This window comes from Geotrypetes seraphini, chromosome 17, assembly GCF_902459505.1.
Source record: "Geotrypetes seraphini chromosome 17, aGeoSer1.1, whole genome shotgun sequence".
Taxonomy (NCBI): domain Eukaryota; kingdom Metazoa; phylum Chordata; class Amphibia; order Gymnophiona; family Dermophiidae; genus Geotrypetes; species Geotrypetes seraphini.
In genome coordinates, this window is record NC_047100.1 from 17,330,840 (window position 1) to 17,353,805 (window position 22,966).

The 22,966-nt window shown below is 43.7% G+C and overlaps 1 protein-coding gene across 25 annotated transcripts in view; it reads left to right on the forward strand.

Moving 5' to 3' along the window:
• The window catches only part of SLMAP (sarcolemma associated protein), a 186,834-nt gene that overhangs the window by 125,325 nt on the left and 38,543 nt on the right, over window positions 1–22,966 (forward strand). For all 25 annotated transcript variants that reach the window (XM_033925848.1, XM_033925852.1, XM_033925847.1 and 22 more), the window contains 2 exons: window positions 8,382–8,462; window positions 12,482–12,541. In XM_033925848.1, coding sequence (XP_033781739.1) covers window positions 8,382–8,462; window positions 12,482–12,541 — 141 coding nt within the window. The remainder of the gene's footprint in view (window positions 1–8,381; window positions 8,463–12,481; window positions 12,542–22,966) is intronic.

Here is a 22,966-nt window from a genome sequence, read left to right on the forward strand (position 1 = left end):
TGCCTAAATTTCTGTATAGTCCACTTTCTGTATAGTTCACTATACTCAAATAACTTGTATCTAAACTAAACTACTTATATTTAAACTACTGTTCTTAATTTGCTGTATAGTCCCTATATCTAAACTGCTGACAGTCTCATATGTCCCAAGTATTTAAATCTACTGTATAATCTTATATGTCCAATTCACTCCATTGTGAATGTTTACTTGTAAACCGTTCTAAGCTACTGGGAGGACGGGATAAAAATCTAAATAAATAAATAAGAGTACATTGAGCACTTTTTGTCATAACAGAGAACTGCATTTCTTTTGGGCCATGCAGGTCCTCATCTACATTGTTACTTTGTTACTATATGTTTGTTTAAAACTGCTCTGTTTGGCATATTTTGAGATTATCTTTTCATATTTCTTTCATCAAAGGCTGACTTTTTGTTAGAGTGGTTAAATTATTTGATAGCGTGCATTAATATTAGGGTGGAGTTGAAAGCCTAAGGATGAACTTACCAAATCATGTCCTATTTTGGAGGCCTAATTACTATAATAAATATAAAAAGCTAAGAAATTTTATTAAAATGCAATACTTCAGACCAGCTCTACCAAAGGTTAAACATTAGCCAATGAAAACTCCAGGCCTCCCACAAGATGTAATATAGTCCAAATAATTTTGTATTTCTGTAAATTTTAGAGCCAGTAGTTCCCTCCTCATTTGGACTTCCAGCTGAGTTGAACTGGTGGTGGTATTTGGCACTAGGAAGGGGCCTAAGGCTCTGATTGGCTCAGACACCCAGGGACGGATTTTCCTATAGGCTAACTAGGCTTCAGCCTAGGGCCTCAAGATCAAGAGGGGCCTACATTCAAATTGTTAGCAAAATTAAAATTACACTATTCTAAAAACAGTGAACACTAAAACACTGAACCGAAAATAAGGAGAAATTCTACGCTTCGGGATCAGAACCGGCTCCGCCGCAACGGGGCGCCGACTCGGCTTCTCCTTTTCTTTTTCTCGCCCTGGGAGGAGGATCGGGGAGGGAAAGACGTCAGTCCGGAAACAGCTGGGCAAAGCCCAGCCCCGCGGGGAGAGAGGCAAAACGTGGATCCGTCAGGACAGGGCGGCCCAGACTGGCATTGGGGGGGGAGGGGTCAGTGGAAGGGGGATGGGAGGCAGGCAGGCTGGCAACAGAGGGGGGGTGGGGGGTTTAATGGAAGGCAGGCAGGCAGGATGGCATGGGGGGGGGTGTTCAATGGAAGGGGGATGGGAGGCAGGCGGGCATTGGAGGGGGGTGAGGTGAGGAAGGACGCACTGGGGGCACTATGGACATAGGAAGGGGCAATGTTGTGTGTTATGTTTGATTAGTTATTGTTACAAGTACTATATATGGTGCTGAGAATAAATGTCCAAATAAGTGTTCTCGACTTTTTTAAATTTATTATCCATTTCACATTTTTTATAAAGGTTAGTACCAATAACAACATGTTTCATTTAACATATTGATATATATCACAGTAATGATGTATTTTATTATCTCTCATGTAATTTACAAACTTAAAAATGGGAGGTGAAAGGGCCTCATAAGTGGAATAGCCTAGGGCCTCTTTTCATCTAAATCCGGCCCTGCGGACACCCCATAGGAGGGGCCTTAGGCAAATGCAAGGCATGTCCTTATTTGTATTGTGCTGTGTGATTGAAGTGGGAGGGGAAGAAAATGTGTTCATAATACTTAGTATTCTTTCTAAACTTTTTTTAATTATTTTCATGGACAATAAGTTTATTAATGAACTAGTTTTCATGAAATTAGGAAACTTACTGACATAAGAACATAAGAATTGCTGCTGCTGGGTCAGACCAGTGGTCCATCGTGCCCAGCAGTCTGCTCTTGTGGCGGTTCTTAGGTCAAAGACCAGTGCCCTAACTGAAACTAGCCTTACCTGCATACTTTCTGGTTCAGCAGGAACTTGTCTAACTTTGTCTTGAATCCCTGGAGGGAGTTTTCCCCTATAACAGACTCTGGAAGAGCATTCCAGTTTATTACCACACTCTGGGTGATAAAAAAAACCCCATATCTGAGTTAAACATCTGTGTAATAAGAAAGTAGACCTATGGAGGGTTTCAGATTCAAGCCTATAACAGCTTTTATTATTTGTGCAATGAAAGATATTGCAGCCTGCAAGAGAGTCTTTTTTTTTTTTTTTTAATCTTTATTCCTTTTTATTTCTCTCAACAAGTGTACAATATTATTACAATGAATTCACATAACTCACTTGACATTCTTACACAATATTATTATGCATGTTTTAATTCCCCCCCACCCACCTCCCATCCCTTCCCATATCAATAAAATAATCTATCCAAACATATACATACTTAGACATCCCTCTTCCTTAATACAATTAATCATACTTTAACCTATCCCTCCCCCCACCCTTTCTTCCTCAAACTCTTTTTTCATTTTATTCTATACATTAATGCACAACAAATATATCTCATCATAGTACATATATCCGCTAATATTTCATAACAACATATTTCCAATAATTTTACCCCCTTTCCTTTTCTATTCATACATATATTGCTTCTTTACTTTTCTTTTGATATTTGAGCTCAAATATGTAACAGCTGAACTATATAGCTTACTTTTTATAGAATTATTAAATGTACCAGTGGATGTTCTGAATGAGCTTTGACAAATCAGTTACCAGTTTGAGTAGCTTGGCTGTCGAACCAGTGGCACATTTGTTTCTGAAGGACTGTACTTATATAGAGGGTTCCTGTGTGAATGAAAAGCAGTAAATATATTGTTTGCTGGCAGACCCAGAACATTTTCTCAGCCATTGCAGAGAGTCCTAGTGCAGAGATTTCTTGTTGAAGTATAACAATGTAAAATGATACTTGGAAACGCTTCATCAAGTCCTTAACTTGCACTTGTGCCTTAAGGAGAAGATTGAGAAGCATTGCAGTAGATGCCCTGACTATATTTCTGGCATCATGGCTACTATATAAAAACAAGAATGAGAGGGCACTCTCTAAAGTAAAAAGGGGATAGATTCTGTACAAACATAAGGAAGTTCTTCTTCACCCAGATGGTGGTAGAAATCTGGAACGCTCTTCCAGAGGCTGTTATAGGGGAAAGCATCCTCCAGGGATTCAAGAAAAGGTTAGATAAGTTCCTGCTGAACCAGAACGTACGCAGGTAAGGCTAGACTCAAATAGGGCACTGGCCTTTGACCTAAGGGTCACTGCGGGAGTGGACTGCTGGGCACAATGGACTACTGGTCTGACCCAGCAGCGGCAATATCTTATGTTCTTAAAGGGAGCAGTCTTTGCATTATTGCTAGGACCTAAATGCATAAGGAGAGAGCACAGGAATAGGCAAAGATTTTTTGGTTGCTTTTTAATCCAGGACCACAATAGAGCATACTTGAACCAGGTCAGCTGATGGGGGGAGGGATTGCTCCCTTGAAGCTCCAGTTGGAGAGTGGGCTGGAGAGAGTTTCTCTGCAGAAGGAGAGGAATAAGTGATCTTTTGTGGTTCCAGAAGATAAACAAGAGGACAATCGCACATCTGAGGAAAAAAAGTGCAGCCCATATTTCAGCATTAGACCCCAATGTAGCTGAGACAAGAAATAGGGAACTGTGTCAACTCAAGTCATCTTTCAGGGAAATCATTTCAATTATATAAGGAATGCTTGTTTTGACATGGTTTGTGGAGCTAGTGGTTGGTGTCACATGGTAGTTCAAAGCATATTTTGTCCTGTAGTTAATATGAAGTTCCTTCCAATCCCTTTCTGGGGATTTTGTTTGAATATTCTTAGAAGAGTTTATTGAACATTGGATCTTGAGGGTTTTTCCTGTGTTTTGTATTTCTTGACCCATAGGGGTTTTGTGAGGTTTTTATTTTAATACATTAATTAAAAACACTCTAGCAACAACAAAACAAATTCCCTTCTATAAAACAGCCCCAGACAGATGTTTGACAATGCTTGTACCAAAATTCGAGGGTACATAAAAAAGTAAAGGCAAAATATATTTTTCTTTTCAATACTTTATTTTAATACAAGTGCAAAAACAACAGTCCAAGGTGAGAAATGCATTTTCAGATTATAACAGACAAACCAATCAGAGCTATAATCTCTCCCCCAACCTCCCTTCCCCCATCCCAACAATCACAATTTGTTCATCATCAGATAACCACGATACAAACAAAAAGCAGTAAGCATTAAGGAGCTCCAAAAGGGCTCCCACGTGGAACGGAAGTTACGGCCCCTTAAGGAATCTGGCAAAATACACTTAATGGCTTTAATAGAAGTAACTGTGAGCAATTGAACATATCACTTTTCCACATAGTCCCTATGCAAGACGATCATTCAACTAGCTTCTGCTTTCCTGCAAAGAAGGTTTTCGGCATCTCCGAAGCCTGGTGAGCTCTGCTTCCTTTACTTCATCATCAGAGGTGAATCTGCAACCTCACAGCGTCTCCTTTGGGGGACTGAAGATGTGATAATCACAAGGCGCCAGATCCGGGCTATAAGGATGTGGAAGACGTTCAAATCTCTTCTGTCGCTACTGCTGTATGAGGATGTGCATTGTCATAGTGCAACAAGACTGTTTTGGATAACATTCCTCCTCTTTTACTGCAAATTGCAAGTTTAAGTTCATTTTGCAGCAATTCACAGTAATTTTCACTGTTTGCCTGTGCCCTTGGAAATGCACCAGAATAGGCCCTTTCATGTCCCAAAAGAAGGATAACATGATTTTCTTGGAGGAGGGCTGATGTTTGAATTTCTTCACTTGAGAAGATGGATGTCTCCACTCTGTGCTTTGTCTTTTGCTCTCTGTGTCGTAGTGATGTATCCATGTCTTGCTGCCAGTGACAGTGCTCTCCAGAATACTCAAATTTTCATCATACCATCTCAGGAACTGAGTCCCAACCTCCACATGCTGTTGCTTGTGCAAATCAGTAAGCTGTTTGGGAACCCATCGTGCGCAGACTTTCCTGTATCCCAAGTCATCATGCATTATGGCAAATGCAGATCCATAGCTGATATCCAAATTTGCAGCTAATTGAGACACCATTATCTGTCTGTCTTCTTTAATAAAGGCATCCGCCTTGTCAGTGTGCTCTTGTGTGCACATTGTTAATGGGCGATCAGGGCGACCTTGTCGATTACACCTGTTCTCGCTTTAAAACTTTTTACCCACTCAAACCTTTCATTGATTCATGGTGCTATGTCCATACTGAGTCAATATCCAGTGGTGAATTTCTACAGGTTTCACTCTCTCTGCCAAAGAAAATGCACTACTGCATCTTGTTCTTCGATGGTGCAATCTTGCAATAGAGCGTCCATGTTTGCACGACTAAAAGCTGAGTGCTGCACTGTGCTGGGATGAATTATCCAACAGGCAATGTAAGAGTACATTTGTTGCATTTCACTAGTTCTATTTATCACATAATTTAATAATTGCCTTTAATTTTTGATTCGCACTTGTGTGTATGTGTGTATATATATGCCATGCCTCCCCTCCCCTCCACCATAGGCAGCTCAGTTCGATGAGCCAGAGGGGATATGGCCCTACCAATATTCTGCGCAACATGGCATCACCCACTAGCAGGTGATTTTTCTGGTTCCTCCAACCAAAAGTTGTTTTTTTCCCTACTGTTTCTAGTTATCATGGCTTGTTCCATCCGACCTTAGATTATAAGACAACTTTGGGCAGGGAATTACCTGTTGTCTCTAACTTTAATTTACCTTGTGCGTGTGTTTGGAAAGGCGAGTTATGTTCTGCTTATAATATGCTGAAACATGTTACTCATGCCACTACTGCATTTTGTTGTCGGAAAGTGTTTTTATTTGTTTATGTAGTTAAATGAGAAATCCAGCTGTTGATTTTTATTTTTTATAACTGTTAATTTTTGGTTTAAAGAAAATCATAATGTATACTGTACAACATTCGAGGCTTAGTTAATTCTGATTTTTAAACAAGTTTTCCTTATTCCAGAAGTTGCTACTAGATCCTAAGCCAATTTCTTCATGTTGAAAAATGGTTATTAGGCCTCTTTTGGCTGTTAAAATAAAATCTGCTGCCTTGGGCCACTTGTGTTGTAGTTTGGTGTGGAGGAAAAGTTTATTGTTTATTCTTGGACAAGGAGGCAGCATATTCCCACATATGGGTGACATCATCCACTGAGCCCGGCAGCCCGGCAGTGGTAAAGTGTACTGTCACTTTAAACTTTCAGCAAAGCTTCGAGACTACCCATACCACGCATGCGTGAGGGCCTTCCTGCCCGACGCTGGCTCGCAAGGTCATCAGTTTCTCTTCATATTCTTTCTTAGCTGTGTTTATCTTCTTCTAGCGAGTTAATTTCACTTATTTCTTTTATGTAGCAATCCTCATGCTATCTGCAGTAGATGCTATACACTCTCTTCAGGGTTCCAAAGCCTACTCTGTGCATTTATTGCGTGATACTATTTTCATTCCACACGATAGTATGCCTTTCTTCCGCTCATAGCTCCATCACGTTTCCACTGGAATGTGCTTTTTATCATTTCTTTGGCTTATATTGCTATAATGCACAAATAATACCTCATTCTAAGTCTACAATTTTTCTGCTGGGCTAGTGAATTTTTCATTTCATTGCCAGCCGTTCTGTTTCAGAGTTTCTCTTAATCACATGTTTAGCTGTACAGCAATACTGTTTCCTTCTGGTTGCACAGTTACTCTATTTCTCTCTGTTGCTTTGTGGCCACCTTCTCTTTGTCGCTCTGACTACCTCTCTTGCTTCTCAATAATGACCTATGAAGCACCTCTTACTCACAGGCACATTGCCGCTTTACATTTCTATTAGGTCAGCCTCAACTCTATGGTGTCACATCACCTTCAGGTGATATCTCTTGATTCAGAGGTAAACTAATAATTTGGTAGCAAGCATCCAAGCTCAACTTGATCATGAGTTCACTTCCAACAGGTTTGGCTTTACTCTCTAGTTTTTTTTTCTATTCTCATCTTAAAATCAAATAACCCCCCCCCCCCTGAAAAAATGTGAACAGAATGGAACTGTCCTCCAATCATTCTACAGTTCACTTCCATTGGTATCCATGTTTTTTCTTGCTGTACTTCTCCACTGTTCGCAACCAGATTCATGGGAGCTCTTCTTTACACCATTCTTTCCTTTAATTAAGAAAAAGTCCTATATCTCTTACTTGATCCTCAAGTTTCTGAGCTCCCTTCTCTCCTCCTCCTTTTCAGTAGAAGATGAGACCGGGTTCTGCATATAAAAATTTGCATATCCCTCTCTCTGTCTTACTTCCCTATGGGAATATCCAACATTTTCATTCCCCATTCACCATGTCTTGAATAAATGTCTTTGCTGGTTTCCCTTTTTTTCAGCATATCCCTTGAGAAGTACTACTTCTTTGCAAGCCTTGCACTGGCTATTTTCATTTTTTCAAAACATACCAGAGCTCTTTCATGACCCTCAAGGGGAGTAGTTTTAACATGTGGCTTTGCCCCCAGTCCACCATTATTTCTTTCCATTTACTTTCTATGCTCCATAGTAACGACTTCCTCTCCTTACTAGAGCGTTTTTCCCCTTTATCCTAAAAAAAACTATTCATTTCAATGGGAACCATGCTGTCATTCTACTTGGCAAAATTGCCTTTCCCTACCCATCTTTGTCTACCTGAGACACGACTGGTTTCATCTGCTCTTCTTGGTCTGGTCGTCCATATAAATACATTTGCCAGTATCCGTTTATTCTTTTCTTCTTGAATCTTTATGACGTCTCCTTTGCCTATGCTTGGATTCCCCTGCTGCTATGAGTTTGTCTATTCTTTTACAATCTTCATTCATATAGTTTTATTCTGCGTTCTTCCCTTTTTTCCTTTTGCTGAGGACAGAGTTTTTCTAATTTCACTTTTTATTTACCTTCCCTTGCCTTCGCCTACTCGTATCAAACTGTATATCTGATTTTCTTGCAAGGCAACTGGCATCTTAGAAGCCAACTCTCCCTTCATCCCCTTTACTAAAGCTATGGAGTCCCACATGTGAGAATATGCCGCCTGCTTGTCTAAGGATAAAGCACATTTGCTTACCGTAACAGGTGTTATCTAGGGACAGCAAGTAGATATTCTCACAACCTGTCCACCTCCCCTAGTTGGCTTCTTCATTTGTGAATAGAACTGACCCGGCATCAGGTGGGAAGGCACTCGCACATATGCAATGCAGGCAGTCTCCTTAAAGTAACAGTACACTTTACCACTGTCTGAACTAGGCTCCATGGATTACGTCACCCACGTGTGAGAATATCTGCCTGCTGTCCCTCGATAACACCTGTTACGGTGCTTTATTCTCTCACTAAAATTATTGTCCATCCTTTTCCCTTCAGAAAGCCAAGCAGAAGCAAAGGAATCTGATTTATCAGATACTCTTAGCCCAAGCAAGGAAAAGAGTAGCGACGACACTACAGGTAAGAATTGAGTTATCTGGGCTGCTGAATGAGGATCTGGTATGTTGCTTTATAGTAACATAGTAAATAACAGCAAGACCAGCATGGTCTATCCAGTCTCACCAGTAAAATAGTTATGATTGCTGCTGACTAGAAGTTATACCCCATACCTTTTTCAAAATACAAAGGTCTTTGCTGGTATGTATGGTGTTTAGGTCATAAGAGCGTAAGAATATCCATACTGGGTCAGACCATCTAGCCCAGTATCTTAAGAAATAAGAATTGCTATACTGGGATGGACCAAAGGTCCATCAAGTCCAGTATCTTTTTTTCCAACAGCAGCCAACCCAGGTCCCAAGTACCTAGCTGGATCCCAAGTAGTAAATTAGATTTTATGCTGCTTATCCTTGTAATAAGCAGTGGATTTCCCCAAGCCTTCTCAATAATGGCTTATGGACTTCTCTTTTAGGAAATTATCTATGCCTTTTTAAAATCCTGCTAAGCTAACTGATAACCACATTCTCCAGCAATGAATTCCAGATTTTAATTACTCATTGTGTGAAGAAATTGACCAAGTCCACCTTTTTTCATCCTTTTCAGGGGGGAAAAGAGGTTACCTCATTTTATATTCGGGTTGGTTTATATACTTCTAGTTGTAGTAAATACACTTACATTGAGATGCTGTTACTTGCTTGTGGAGGTACAAATATTGGAAGCGTGAGGCTGGTACTATGTTTATAATTTTTAGTAGCCCACTGAGTTTGCTTGATATTGGAGAACAATATAGCATTCACAAAAGACCTCAATGTTGGTATTAATGTAACAAAAGATCAATGTGTCTTACTTCACATAATAAATAGAACTGTAAGAGTAACTTAAAAAAAAAATATGAATATAGACTTACCAGAAAGGCAAAGAGGGAAATGCCACATGTCCATTTATATTCTTGATGTAAAAAATGCCCAAGTGTTGCCATGCAGCTAAGACATAGAGAACGTCTGAAATATTTATATTAACAAACACATATTAAGGTTACTAAACAAATAAATAAAATACCAGTGCTCATGAGATGATATGCTAGCAAAAACAAAAAAAAAAAAATCAAATAAAGGGGAAGACAAAACAAAAATGGCACTGAAGTTTTATCTACACTGCATTTTCTCTCTTGTTCTATGAATGATTTATGGGACCACCACAAGTATGACGGTTTCAATGGTGGGCTCTAATGGGGTGAGGTTGCTAGCATTACCCCTAGCCATCCCAATGTAATGTTGGGGTATTTTTAGGTTCAAACAATTTTTATTGATGCAAACAACGGCAAAAACATTGCGAAGGCACATAAATGCACAATGTAAACAATAATGCATCATATACAGCAATAGAACAAGCAGGTACAAAAGAAAATAACAGAAACTAGTCCCCCTCCCCCTCCAATCTACTCAGGGCAAGCAAGGTCAGAGGAGACGGAAAGGCACTCCGAGGCCCTGGACTCTAATGAGCCCCGAAGAAATCCCCCCACCTCCCTCCCCCAAGAACATACTCATTAGAGAATGACACGGTGAAAAAATTGGTCCCCGTCACCGCCCCGTCCCCGTCTCACCATCCCCGTCACCGCCCCGTCCCCGTCTCACCAACCCCGTCACCGCCCCGTCCCCGTCTCACCATCCTCTTCACCGCCCCGTCACCGCCACTGCCACCCCATTCACCGCCCCGTCACCGCCACTGCAATCCCATTCACTTTTCTTTATTTACGTATAAAGGAAACATTCTTTAAAACTTTAAAACTTAGTTAAATATTAGTTAATAACTATACAAAAACAAAACACGCAGAGAAAAAATTAATTAATAAAAATTCTCAAAACTGACACATTTTGATCACTAAATTTAAAATAGTTATTTTTCATACAGTTTTTCAATCACTAATCTTCCACCACCCATGGGGCTAGCAATGCAAAAACAAACACGACATGTACTTTAAATGCTGCCGTGATTAGCATAGTGACCGCGGCTACGGCTGCAAGTCTCCCCTCCCCCCAGCGATCACGGCAGGAGGGCACCCAACCCCTCCTGTAGACCCCCCCAACGGCCCTCCCGACAATCGCAGCAGAAGGGTACCCAACCCCTCCTGCCGGTCCTCCCAATGGCCTCCCCTAAGATCGCCGGCAGGAGGGTACCCAACCCCTCCTGCTGGACCCCCCCCCAACGAACCCTCCCACCCCGGAACCCCCTTAGTCTTACTTTTCAAGTTGGACCGGACAGCTCCTCGCTCGTCTGGCCAGCAGGCCTGCCTCCGTCCAAATGAGGCGGGCCCGCCCGCCCCTCCCCTCCCCTCCCCTGCCTCCCAATGGCCTCCCCTAAGATCGCCGGCAGGAGGGTACCCAACCCCTCCTGCTGGACCCCCCCCCAACGAACCCTCCCACCCCGGAACCCCCTTAGTCTTACTTTTCAAGTTGGACCGGACAGCTCCTCGCTCGTCTGGCCAGCAGGCCTGCCTCCGTCCAAATGAGGCGGGCCCGCCCCTACCCTGCCCAACCCACAGGATCCTAGGGCCTGATTGGTCTAGGCACCTAAAGCCACTCCCGCTATAGGAGGGGCCTTAGGTGCTTGGGCCAATCAGGCCCTAGGATCCTGTGGGTTAGGCAGGGGAGGGGAGGGGCGGGCCCGCCTCATTTGGACGGAGGCAGGCCTGCTGGCCAGACGAGCGAGGAGCTGTCCGGTCCAACTTGAAAAGTAAGACTAAGGGGGTTCCGGGGTGGGAGGGTTCGTTGGGGGGGGGGGTCCAGCAGGAGGGGTTGGGTACCCTCCTGCCGGCGATCTTAGGGGAGGCCATTGGGAGGCAGGGGAGGGGAGGGGAGGGGCGGGCCCGCCTCATTTGGACGGAGGCAGGCCTGCTGGCCAGACGAGCGAGGAGCTGTCCGGTCCAACTTGAAAAGTAAGACTAAGGGGGTTCCGGGGTGGGAGGGTTCGTTGGGGGGGGGGTCCAGCAGGAGGGGTTGGGTACCCTCCTGCCGGCGATCTTAGGGGAGGCCATTGGGAGGCAGGGGAGGGGAGGGGAGGGGCGGGCCCGCCTCATTTGGACGGAGGCAGGCCTGCTGGCCAGACGAGCGAGGAGCTGTCCGGTCCAACTTGAAAAGTAAGACTAAGGGGGTTCCGGGGTGGGAGGGTTCGTTGGGGGGGGGTCCAGCAGGAGGGGTTGGGTACCCTCCTGCCGGCGATCTTAGGGGAGGCCATTGGGAGGACCGGCAGGAGGGGTTGGGTACCCTTCTGCTGCGATTGGCAGGAAGGGTTGAAATGACAAATGAGGAGCACGGTGAAATAGCGGTTCCTAGAAGGGGGTACATTGGCCCGCGGGGACAAACCTGTTCACCGTTTCCGCGGTCGGTGAATGGCCTTGTCCCCGTCACCGCAGCGACTGCTATTTTTCTTCCCCGTTTTCGGCGGTGACCCGCGGCTTAAATGCGGTGGCCGCGGGTAAACCGTCACCGTGTCATTCTCTAATACTCATGTCTAAATGCCCGAACCTTGCATAACACCCCCCACCGCCCCTCCCATCACTCCCCCCTTTGGTACTCTCCACCCCGTCCCACCATCGCTCATGTTGGGGTATTTTAATCTTGGTCCTCTGGTTCCCAGCCTGCTGTTCTATCAGGTGGCTACTATACCCCATATACTGCATTCTAAGAGAGTGAAAAACATGATCCTTAATATTTGCTGTTAAAGCACAATTTGTGCAAAATCTAACCTCACTTAGTAAAAGAGCCCTATAGATTTTCAGTGAAGAACTATGTGCATGCATGTAATTGTAAACCCCTCCCCAGCCTTTTACTCATAGTGACATTCTTGTCACTGGGTATAAATACACACATAGGAATCGCAGTCACATACCTTTACATAAGTATGGGATGGTAAAACTTGTTTTGTAAAAGCCCTCTTTCCCAGATAAAGCACCATTGATGTACAAATTGACTTTGAAAAGTATTCTCAAAGTATATTTGACAACAGACTACATAATGTTTTAAAGCTATTCATTTTTCTTGTAGACGCCTTGATGGATGAGCAAGAGCTAAATGAACCTATCAATAGAGTCACTATTTTAAAAGGTATATGTTTGGGTTTTTTAAATTTAAGATTTATAACCGTTGTGCAGACTATGTAAGAAATATGTTTTCAGTAAGTAAATTCATTGTATTGTAAAATGGGTTGGGGCATCTAGTTTAACTGGCTGATTCAACATTGTTATGGTGATGCTTTTTTGGATACGCCACTTGACACAAATGTTTCATTAGAGCACTGATCTGGAAAGCACAGTTACTTACCGTAACAGGTGTTATCCAGGGACAGCAGGCATATATTCTCACATGTGGGTGACGTCATCTACGGAGCCCCAGCGCGGACAGCTTTTCAAGCAAACTTGATTGAAGTTTCAAGTTTGCTATGCTGCACCACGCATGTGCATGCCTTCTTGCCCACTAGAGGGCGCATCCCCACCTCGTGGTCCTCAGTTCCATAGCCAGCAAAGAAGCCATCCCCGGGGAGGAGGGCGGGTTGTGAGAATATATGCCTGCTGTCCCTGGATAACACCTGTTACGGTAAGTAACTGTGCTTTATCCCAGGACAAGCAGGCATGATATTCTCACATGTGGGTGACCTCCAAGCCAACCAAAAAAGGGCAGGTGGGAGGATGGCAATTTAGGAAAACAGATTACGCAAAACTGACTGGCCAAACCGGCCGTCACTCCTGGATAACGTATCCAGGCAGTAGTGGGAGGTGAAAGTATGAACCGAAGACCAAGTGGCAGCCTTGCAGATATCCTCCACCGGAGTAGACCGGAGGAACGCCACAGAAGCTGCCATCGCTCGGACCTTATGTCCCGTGACCCGACCATGAAGCACGAGACCAGCCTGAGCGTAGCAAAAAGAAATACAAGCAGCCAACCAGTTGGACAAGGTGCGCTTGGAAACAGGACGTCCCAACCGATTAGGATCAAAGGACAAAAATAATTGAGGAACCTTCCGATGAGACTTGGTGCGTTGAAGATAAAAAGCCAACGCTCTCTTACAGTCAAGCGTGTGAAGCGCCGCCTCCCCAGGATGAGAGTGGGGCTTCGGAAAAAACACCGGAAGAACAATGGACTGATTGAGGTGGAAATCAGACACAACCTTAGGTAAAAATTTAGGATGGGTGCGAAGAACCACCTTGTCATGATGGAACACAGTAAAGGGCGGGTCCGCAACCAAAGCCTGCAGCTCGCTAATCCGACGAGCGGACGTCAAGCAAAAAGATCACCTTCCAAGTGAGAAACTTAAGATGAGATTTGTCAATAGGCTCGAAGGGAGGCTTCATCAGTTGAGCCAAAACCACATTAAGATCCCAAACTACAGGAGGAGGTTTCAAAGGAGGATTAACATTCACTAGACCCCTCATGAAACGAATCACCAGAGGATGAAGAGAGAGAGATCGACCCTCGAGATGCCGATGGAAAGCAGCAATCGCACTGAGATGCACCCTAATGGAAGTCGTCTTCAGCCCAGACTTGGACAAATGCAACAAATATTCCAGAACCGAAGACACCGGAACCGAACTCGGATCCAGATGATTCGAGGAACACCAGGAAGAAAATCTGGTCCACTTCTGAGAACAACAAAGCCTAGTCGAGACCTTGCGCGAGGCTTCCAGAACCTCCCTCACAGACTGAGAAACCTGTGAAGTCATGGGGAGAGGAACCAAGCCGTCAGATGTAAAGACTGAAGATTGGGATGCAACAGCGAACTCCGACTCTGAGATAGCAGAGAGGGAAAGACAGGCAGAAGCAGAGGCTCCCTGACACTGAGTTGAAGGAGCAGGGAGAACCTCGCCGCCTCCAAGGACTCATCGAACAACTCGGAGCCCACACATGGAAGATTGGCCAGACGTTCTTGCAAGTTCGGGTCCATATCCAGGGTACGAAGCCATGCGAGACGGCGCATCACCACCGCAAATGCGGATACACGAGAGGCCAACTCAAACGCATCGTAAACTGCGTGAAAAAGGTAGAGACGCAGCTGAGACAAATTGGCCATAAAGGTACCAAAATCCCCCTTATGGGAATCCGGCATGACCCCATAATACCTGGGCAACGCCTTCACCATCTGCCTTAAATAGGATGATAAGATGAATGCGTAATTAAGGACCCTGGCAGCCATCATGGAGTTGGAATAGAGGCGATGACCAAACTTGTCCAGGGTCCGTCCCTCCCGCCCAGGGGGGACCGCAGCAGAGACCCTAGAAGGCTGAGACTTCTTCAACGCCGACTCCACCAGCAACGACTGGTGGGACAGCTGTGCTTTGTCGAAGCCTTTGCAAGGGACCATACAGTACTTCGACTCCATCTTTGATGGAACCGCTGTGACTGTAAGAGGGGAGTCCAAGTTTCTCAGGAAGGTCTGATGTAGAACCTTGTTGAGAGGCAGACGAGGAGTCTCCCTTGGGGGATAGGGCAAATCCTGCTCCTCCAAAAATTCCTTCATGTATTGAGAGCCTGACATAAGGTCAAGGTCCAAAGCCCTCCCCATCTCAAGCACAAATCTGGAAAAGGAGGAGGGCTTCGAAGGCGGAGAGGGAGATCGGGAAGCCCGCGTCGCCAAAAAAGAAGGGGAAGCCTCACGGGAGTAATGAGGCTCCTTACCGGTGCCAGACCCCGAACCCCAAGAAGCCGCACCCAGCGACCTTGACGGGGTCGGGGACCGCCCATGCCCCGAGGAATCCCTGCGGGAAGTCCCCGGGGTATGAGGCACCGAGGCACGCCCCTTCCGTCTCGGCGAAGAGTCCCTCGAAAACTCCACCTCGGAGGAACAGAAAAGCCTCGGATTATCGAGGCGGAGCTCGGAGACCCGCAGGGTCTCAGCCTCGGTCGGCGAGGAGCGACCGCGGACTCGAGGAGAGCCCCGTTGACGTTTGGGCTTCCTCGGCCGATCCGAGGGAGAGGAGCCCCGGGAGGACCTTGACGAGGAAGAAGAGGAAGAGATCCTCCGAACCCTTCGCACCTTGTCCCGAGGCCGCACGCTCCGCTCAGGCTGGTCAACCGAGGTCGAGGGCAAAGTCGGGGTCGAGGCCGAAGCCACCCCGAGAGCCGAAGTCGAGGGTACCGAGACCGGGGCCGACGAGGCCGAAGACGGCTGGAGGTGCGCGAGGGCACCGGACAGTTCCGAGGCAAGGAGCGCACGGAGCAAGTCTTGAAAGACGGGAACCCCCATCATAGTCGGCAGATCCTGGGCCGGCGGGTGCATCACATTTAAGATGTTATTTGACATTTTCATCTCGCTTGTTCCCTTAGATTGGAATAATTACTAGTTTTCAAAAGAAGTTTTCACAAGTTGAAACTTTCTTTTCCTTCTCTTAAGGGTAATGACAAACCTATTTGAAAATTTAGCCACTCGTTCTCTTTTAAATTGACAGAGCTGTGGAATAATTTGCCCCTACACTCAGAAGTTTAAGTCCTTTTCCTTCATTTCGGAAAACTCTGAAGACAGCAAAACATGGACATTAGCTTTTCAATCTCTTTCTCAGTTTGTTCTTTCTATGTATTATTTTTTCTTATTGTAAACCGAGTTGAGCTCCAATCGGTGATTGCCCGGTCTATAAATCTAAGTTTTAGTTTAGGTTGCATAAGGACATGTGGGTTACTTTGCAATTTATCAAAGGAGGGAAAATTCTAGAATATTAAGGAGAATACAGTGTTGGAAAAAATATAAGCATTTTACTGATTATATCGTTCTTTTCTGTGCCCACCCATACAGTATGTCTAGTTGTGTGATTGTGTTGCAGGGAATCAGTAAGTAAGTAAATAACCAAGAAATGTGTTTCTCTATCTTGGCACTGTTTAAGTTAAGAGAAGCGGCTTGTCTGGGAATGGTGTCAGTGTTTGATGTATTGCTCTGTAGCATGCTGTCCTAACCAACAGGTTCTGGGTCCTATGTTTTTCTACTGTTATGCTTCAATGACAAGCATTTTACCTCGCAAAGCACAAACTATTCCTGTCAAAGATCATGAATTACAATTGTTCATTTCCTCATAAACTTAGGGTTTTCATGCCCTTACTTCTTGATATCAGCTGTTAGGACAGTATTAAGTGTTTCATGCATGCCAGAAAACTATGATGCTGCCAAGATGCTTAAAACAGCAGCCTGACAGTAAATTATTCGAATTTCATTTTTTCTCTGATCTTTCTGCTTCTAAAGGAGAACTTCTTGTTCAGAATTCAATAAAACATTGTCAGGTGCCAGGTGAAGGTAAAAGGTCTTCCCTATAAACTTAGCTGTATGATACCCTTTCTTCCTCATGTGGCACAATGGGGAAGGCTTCCTGATATTGCTGGATGTTCTCAGAGCAATGAAGAGCTGCCTTCTATGTTCTGGTATTACGGTCTCTCTGAGGCGTGCTTACCTTCAAATGCAATCAGGCTGCCTTGAATTTTAAACTTACGGCCTGTTTTACAAAGCCGTGTGGCAACAGCCCCCGAAGCCCTCTAAATCTCTATGGGCTTCGGGGCCATTAGCACAGCACAGCCGCTAGCACGGTTTTGTAAAAGAGGCCGTTAGTGTTTCTCTTTAAATGAGAAAATGATATTGTAGTAATTTCTAGATATGGAATAGAGGTAATGATAGAATATTTTTTTTTTATTCACAAGAAAAGAAAAAGACACGCAATAAACAGAAATCACATTTTCCAATACAAAACAAGTATCAATCAACCAACAAAAGAACCTAGAAAACAGGGAGAGTCCAGGCCTGTGTTCTGATAGCCTGGACCCCTCCAGTCCATATCCCAAAAGCAACTCGCCCACCCTCCCCAACCCAAAGACCCCCCAACCACCCCACCCCCAAACCCCCACCCTCAACCCACTGGCAAAAAGGGAACTACTGGCTTCCACAATCGATTGACCACCTGGCTTTTTATCATAGGGGGCAAAGTGTCCAAATAGGAGGCCCAAATGGACAGAAAAAGCTTACTCCGAGATTGAGAAAACCGAGTGGACATGGATTCCCAGACCATTAAAAGATGAAATTTATTGCGCCAATACCAGATGGTGGGTGGGGAGTTCTGAAGCCAATGATTAAGAATGCATTTCTTCCCCACAATATAACCCTTACGAATAAGCAAACTGTCGCCTGCAGAAAGTCCACCCAGATGACCGGCAGCCAAAAAAATAATCCCTTCCACCGTCGAGGGAAGTGGATAACACACCAAAGATTCCAAATAACACCTGACCTCCAACCAAAAGGCAGAGATAGGGGCACACGACCACATCCCATGCGCCAGAGAGTTGATGATAGAATATTTTTAATGCATACATTGCTTTAGTTGCCAGAAAGAAAAATTGAACTGTAATTGAGTAAGGTCACTGATTTTTGCTTATCTGAGCAGAGATTTCGCTACCGGAAGGGTCCTTCAAGTTCTTGCAGTGTTGTGATTTACTAAATTACTTTCTAGAATCTGGAAAACAGTTCTTAAGAAGTTCTTCTAATTCTTTGCATAGAGAATGTTAGTTGATTGCTCCTAAGCATGCTTTTAATCAGTCAATTTCTAATTAACTCATTAGTTTGCCAGAATCTAAACTATGTAGGGAGTATAAAGAAGTCTGAGCTTCTTCCAGGGTTTTCCTGTTTCCAAGTCTCATTTATCTGATGAGGCTTTAGCATCTGATAAAGAGATTGGGAATTAAGAAAAAATGTATACAGGGTTGATGTGCTTGTAGCACTAGCAAAAGCCCTGAGCATGCACCATATTTAAAATCATGTTAAGGCTAATTCATTATTCAGCATAATTGCGGGAGGGGGGAAGTTAAAAACGAAGTCATTGCAGGCATAAAAGATCTGCAACTTGACTTTGGTGATCTGAAATAAAGTGCAGCATTTCATCTCAGATCGTTGAATCCCCCACCCTGACCCCAAAGATGACCCCCTAATCCAACCCTCCTCTAAACAACAACAAAAATTCCTGGTAGAACCCCTCGCTTTCTCATCTGAAAAATCCCTAATAGTCTAGTGCAGTGTTTTTCAACCTTTTTACACCCGTGGACCGGCAAAAATAAAAGAATTATTTTGTGGACCGGTAAACTACTAGGACTAAAATTTAAAAACCCCGTTTACGCCCCATCTCCGCGAGCTCGGTCCCTGCAAACCATCTGATCCCATCTGCACAAGCCGCAGTTATGATTTTATATTGAACGTATTTTTTAAAGTATAAAAAGAAACAATATTCTGAACAATTGTGATTTTATAAATACAAATATACAGAGCACGGACCAACAAAACCCCTGTCTCCCCTCCCCTTCACATATATCCCCTCTACTATCAAGAAAACTGAACAAGCCAAGTTATTATAGAATGCTACATAGAAATATCATGATAACAGAATACTGCTGTCCCCAGTTATGTCTCTAGCAGGATATATATTTCAAATCTGAAATATTCTAATGACAAAATAGAAATAAAATTATTTTTTTCTACCTTTTGTTGTCTCTGATTTCTGCTTTCATCTTCTTCTCACTCTTTTCCTTCCAGCGTCTGCCCTGTCTCTTCAATCCAGCATCTGCGCGTTCCATCCAATGTCTGCCCTCTCCCCCTTCCATATGTATCTGACTTATTTCTATGCCCCTCTCCCCTGTCCATCCAGCCTGTGCCTCCTTTCTGTTTTTTACATCATTCATTCCAGCTTCACTGCCTTCTTCATTTTTATCTCTCCTACACCAGATCTAGCATCTTTATCCCTCTCTCATTTCTCTGCTGACCCCTTTTACAGCATCAATGTCTCTCTACTTTCTCATTCCTCTCTCTCCCCTTTCCCTCATCTGATCTCTCCATTCCTCCCTGACCCCCTTCCCCGCCTGTAATCTCCCTGCCAACTGTTTCCTTCCTTTTTTCTTTCTCCCTTCCCTCCTTCTTTTATAAATAAATAAATATATTTATTAAATATATATATATATATATAAACCTTAAGTGGTGAATGAAGGCTTTTGCCACTAGAGGCTAGTTAGGATTGTGGTGGAATCCCTTAAAAATACCGTCTGTATCATCTTTAAAAGACATCACCACTTTGAGTGAATCACTTCATAAAGGTGGTTAATAAATACCAAATCACAACAAAAAGAGATTCCTACTTTGATGTGCAAAAGTTTTGTTAAAAACTTTCTGCCCAGTAGAGGGAACTGTAACACAGATCTGGAAATATGTAACCTTTTTAAATGCTTGCACATGAAGCAGGGTATCTCAAAATGTCTGAGGTCTCGTATTCTTTCACATGAGATCTGGTGTATGTGTTTAGGGGGATTGTCAGATAATCCTTACACTTCACAGTGTCAGAATCTTCCCTACAGGAAGCTTTATATTTGATCTGTTGTCATGAACCTTCCATGACATTTCAATTGATTGGCCAGTGTTGTAACTTGCTAAGCCTTAGGAAAGATGTGTGGAATATCCTCAGCCTGTTGGTATGTAACCACAGAGGCTTAAAAGATAATATGACAGGGCTCTTATGATGATGTAATTTTGACAGCTGTAGAATCTTGCAGATTTGCATGTGTTGTGTGATAAGCTGGGGAGAGATGATTTAATTAACCACACTTTCATTTACCATCCTTTTTCATTTTGTTATCTGGCTCCTAGGTATCTAGCCTTTATCTTGAACATCACCTTCTCCACAGTGTTTTTGTTCTCATCAGACTTCTGGTTCTGTGGAGTGTCAAGAGTCAACCTTTTGCTTGCGCTTCTGACTAAACTGTAGACCATCTCTTATAAAACATTTTGCAGGCATTAGTCAAAAACATTCGAGTTACTTGGGAGAACGGTATAGAAAATTGAATGAATGAATAAATAAACACATTAATTTACTGTACTAAAGGTACTTCTACTTTATGTAGATGAGAAGTATAAAATAGCATGCAACTGATGAGTTAAATCATCTAAAAGGAAGTGATTAGGCATTGGAGTATGATTCCTTGGGAAGCCCTCAGCTGTGAGCTAAACTTCTGGAGCACTCAACAAACTTCAGAATCTGTATAACATAATCATGCTGTGCAGACTCATCAGAAGAAACTAAATGCTTCTTATTTCCCGACTCTTTGTCCTTGGACAAGTAGTTTTATATTCCCTTTTGGAATTCAGGTGAAAACAAAGTATTTGCTTTAATTCAATTTTCATAATCTACAAATTAAGGGATTCTGTCTGCTTTCCCAAAACTCAGAACTTGAAAATTCTCAGCATGGGTAGCAGTTTCACAAGCAAATGATCTCCTCAGCCCCTCGGTTTTGTTTTCTTTCGCTTTGCATAATGGACATACAATGATGCTCTTCTAGTAAAATTTATTCTTGTTCCATTTTTAGCAATGTCTGTCAGCATATCCTCAAAGTTCATTGACATTTATCAGCACTTCAAGTACTGTGGCTAAATTTTTTTTTCCCACAGTGTTGTCTTTTTGATTGTGCCTTCTCTGTGCAAGAAATGTCTACCTTGAGGAGTACATCTGTTCTTTTACTGTAAGGGACCCAAACATGAACTAGAAAACTGTATGTTTTGTATGGCCATGTCTATAGCCAGTCAGAATAACAGAATTGAATATCTGTCTTCTGTCGCTTCCATTTCTCACTCATATTACGTTAGTGTCTTTTATTCCGCCAATACCTTGTGGTTCTAGACAGATTACAAAAGAGGTGATCTTAGACATACTCAGTAAAATTACAAGATTAGATGAGTCGTTAGGATCCGGGGATAAAGGGGATGGAACTCCTCTTGTATGAGGAAATGCTAAAAAGGTTAGGGCTCTTCAGTTTGGAAAAGAGACAGCTGAGGGGAGATATGATTGAAGTCTACAAAATTCTGAGTGGATTAGAACGGGTACAAGTGGATCGATTTTTCACTCCATCAAAAATTACAAAGACTAGGGCTCCATGAAGTTCACAGGAAAATACTTTTAAAACAAATAGGAGGAAATACTTTTTTCACTCAGAATAGTTAAGCTCTGGAACACATTGCCAGAAGTTGTAGTAAGAGCGGATAGCATAGCTGGTTTTAAGAAAGATTTGGACAATTTCTTGGAGGAAAAGTCCATAGTCTGTTATTGAGAGAGACATGGGGGAAGCTACTGATTGCCCTGGATCGGTAGCATGGAATGTTGCTACTCCTTGGGTTTTAGCCAGGTACTAGGGACCTGGATTGGCCACCATGAAAATGGGCTACTGGCTTACTGACCCAGTAAGGCTATTCTTATGTTCTTATCATTTGCAAGTTTTGACGAATTTCCTGAATAACATGGTTTTTAATTAAATGCAAAGCTGCAAGCTGCTCAGGGACAGATAAGGAAGAGACAGGCCCATCGATTTGCGAAAGTATCAACCCAAAGTCCAGGTGAGTGGCTTCCTGATATCCTTATGGGCCTGAGAAGTTACCAGGAGAGAAAGTACCTGGAGTGACCCTGAAGAGAAGGGCCCCGACAACCTCTACAGAATTTTAGAAGGAATTAAGACAAACATGCCAGGCTTTGGGTAAAGGTGAATCTGACCCTCAAGGGTCACCAAGAAGAGAATCTGTAGAAAATATTAGGTGTCAAAGGAGAGACACCTTACAAGAGAACTGAGTGGGCCAAAAGAGACCTTAGAAGTTGCTTTTGGCTGCCCATTCCCAATGAGGCCTGGGGTGGGCTACCAGAGGGCCCCACAGTTAAAGCTAAATGTTCCTAAGGATGTGCTAATAATGGTTGATGGAAACCCAGGAGGAGAAAGTCTCAGCCAGGCACAAAGGAGAAAAGGCTTTTGTATGGAAGACTGGTTCCCAAAAGATGGGGAGGTGGCGGAGGCTGAGGCTTGGAGATCAGCTGTTCTTTGAAGAAGCCAACCTGTCCCAAGATGAGGGGTTATGGGACCCAGTGAATAAGAGGTGAACAGTCTAGGCTTCTGGAAGTCAGAAGATGTGATTATGGAGCAGATGGACAATCAAGCTGCCAAATTGCAAGGCCTTTGGTGTGACAGGGTCCAATGGCTGCAGTGCTTACAGTGCCCTGCTCATATATGTATGTGTGTAGAATGGAAGTTGAAAGGGGAGGAATGTGCAATGGGAGTCCTAGGGCAGTCTCAGAGATTCCTGCTGGGGGAGCGGAAGCTGGTGCTTAGAGTGAGTACCTGTCAGCCTGTTCAGGAGAATCCCTAAGTAGAAGCAGGTGCTTAACCAGCTAGGTTTGAGCTGAGGGAGAGGATATGTAAAAGAGTCAGAGACTTGATGGTCTATCACTGGGCAGTAGAAGGCACTGGCTCAGTAGTCTGGAAACTACAGCTCCCAGGATGCATTGGGCTCAGCAGTCCTGCTGAGTTACAGAGGCAGTCAGGCAGGGAGGAGAATATATGCAAGAGCCTGGATCAGTTCAGAGAGGTCCCTGAGAGAGAGAAGAGAACTCCTGATTTTTCCCTAGACATCAGCTGAGGGCAGAGCTGTGGGAAAAGGACTGATTGATGCCTGTACTGCTTGGCTGAGGTAAGCCAAGCTAACTTTCTGTAAAG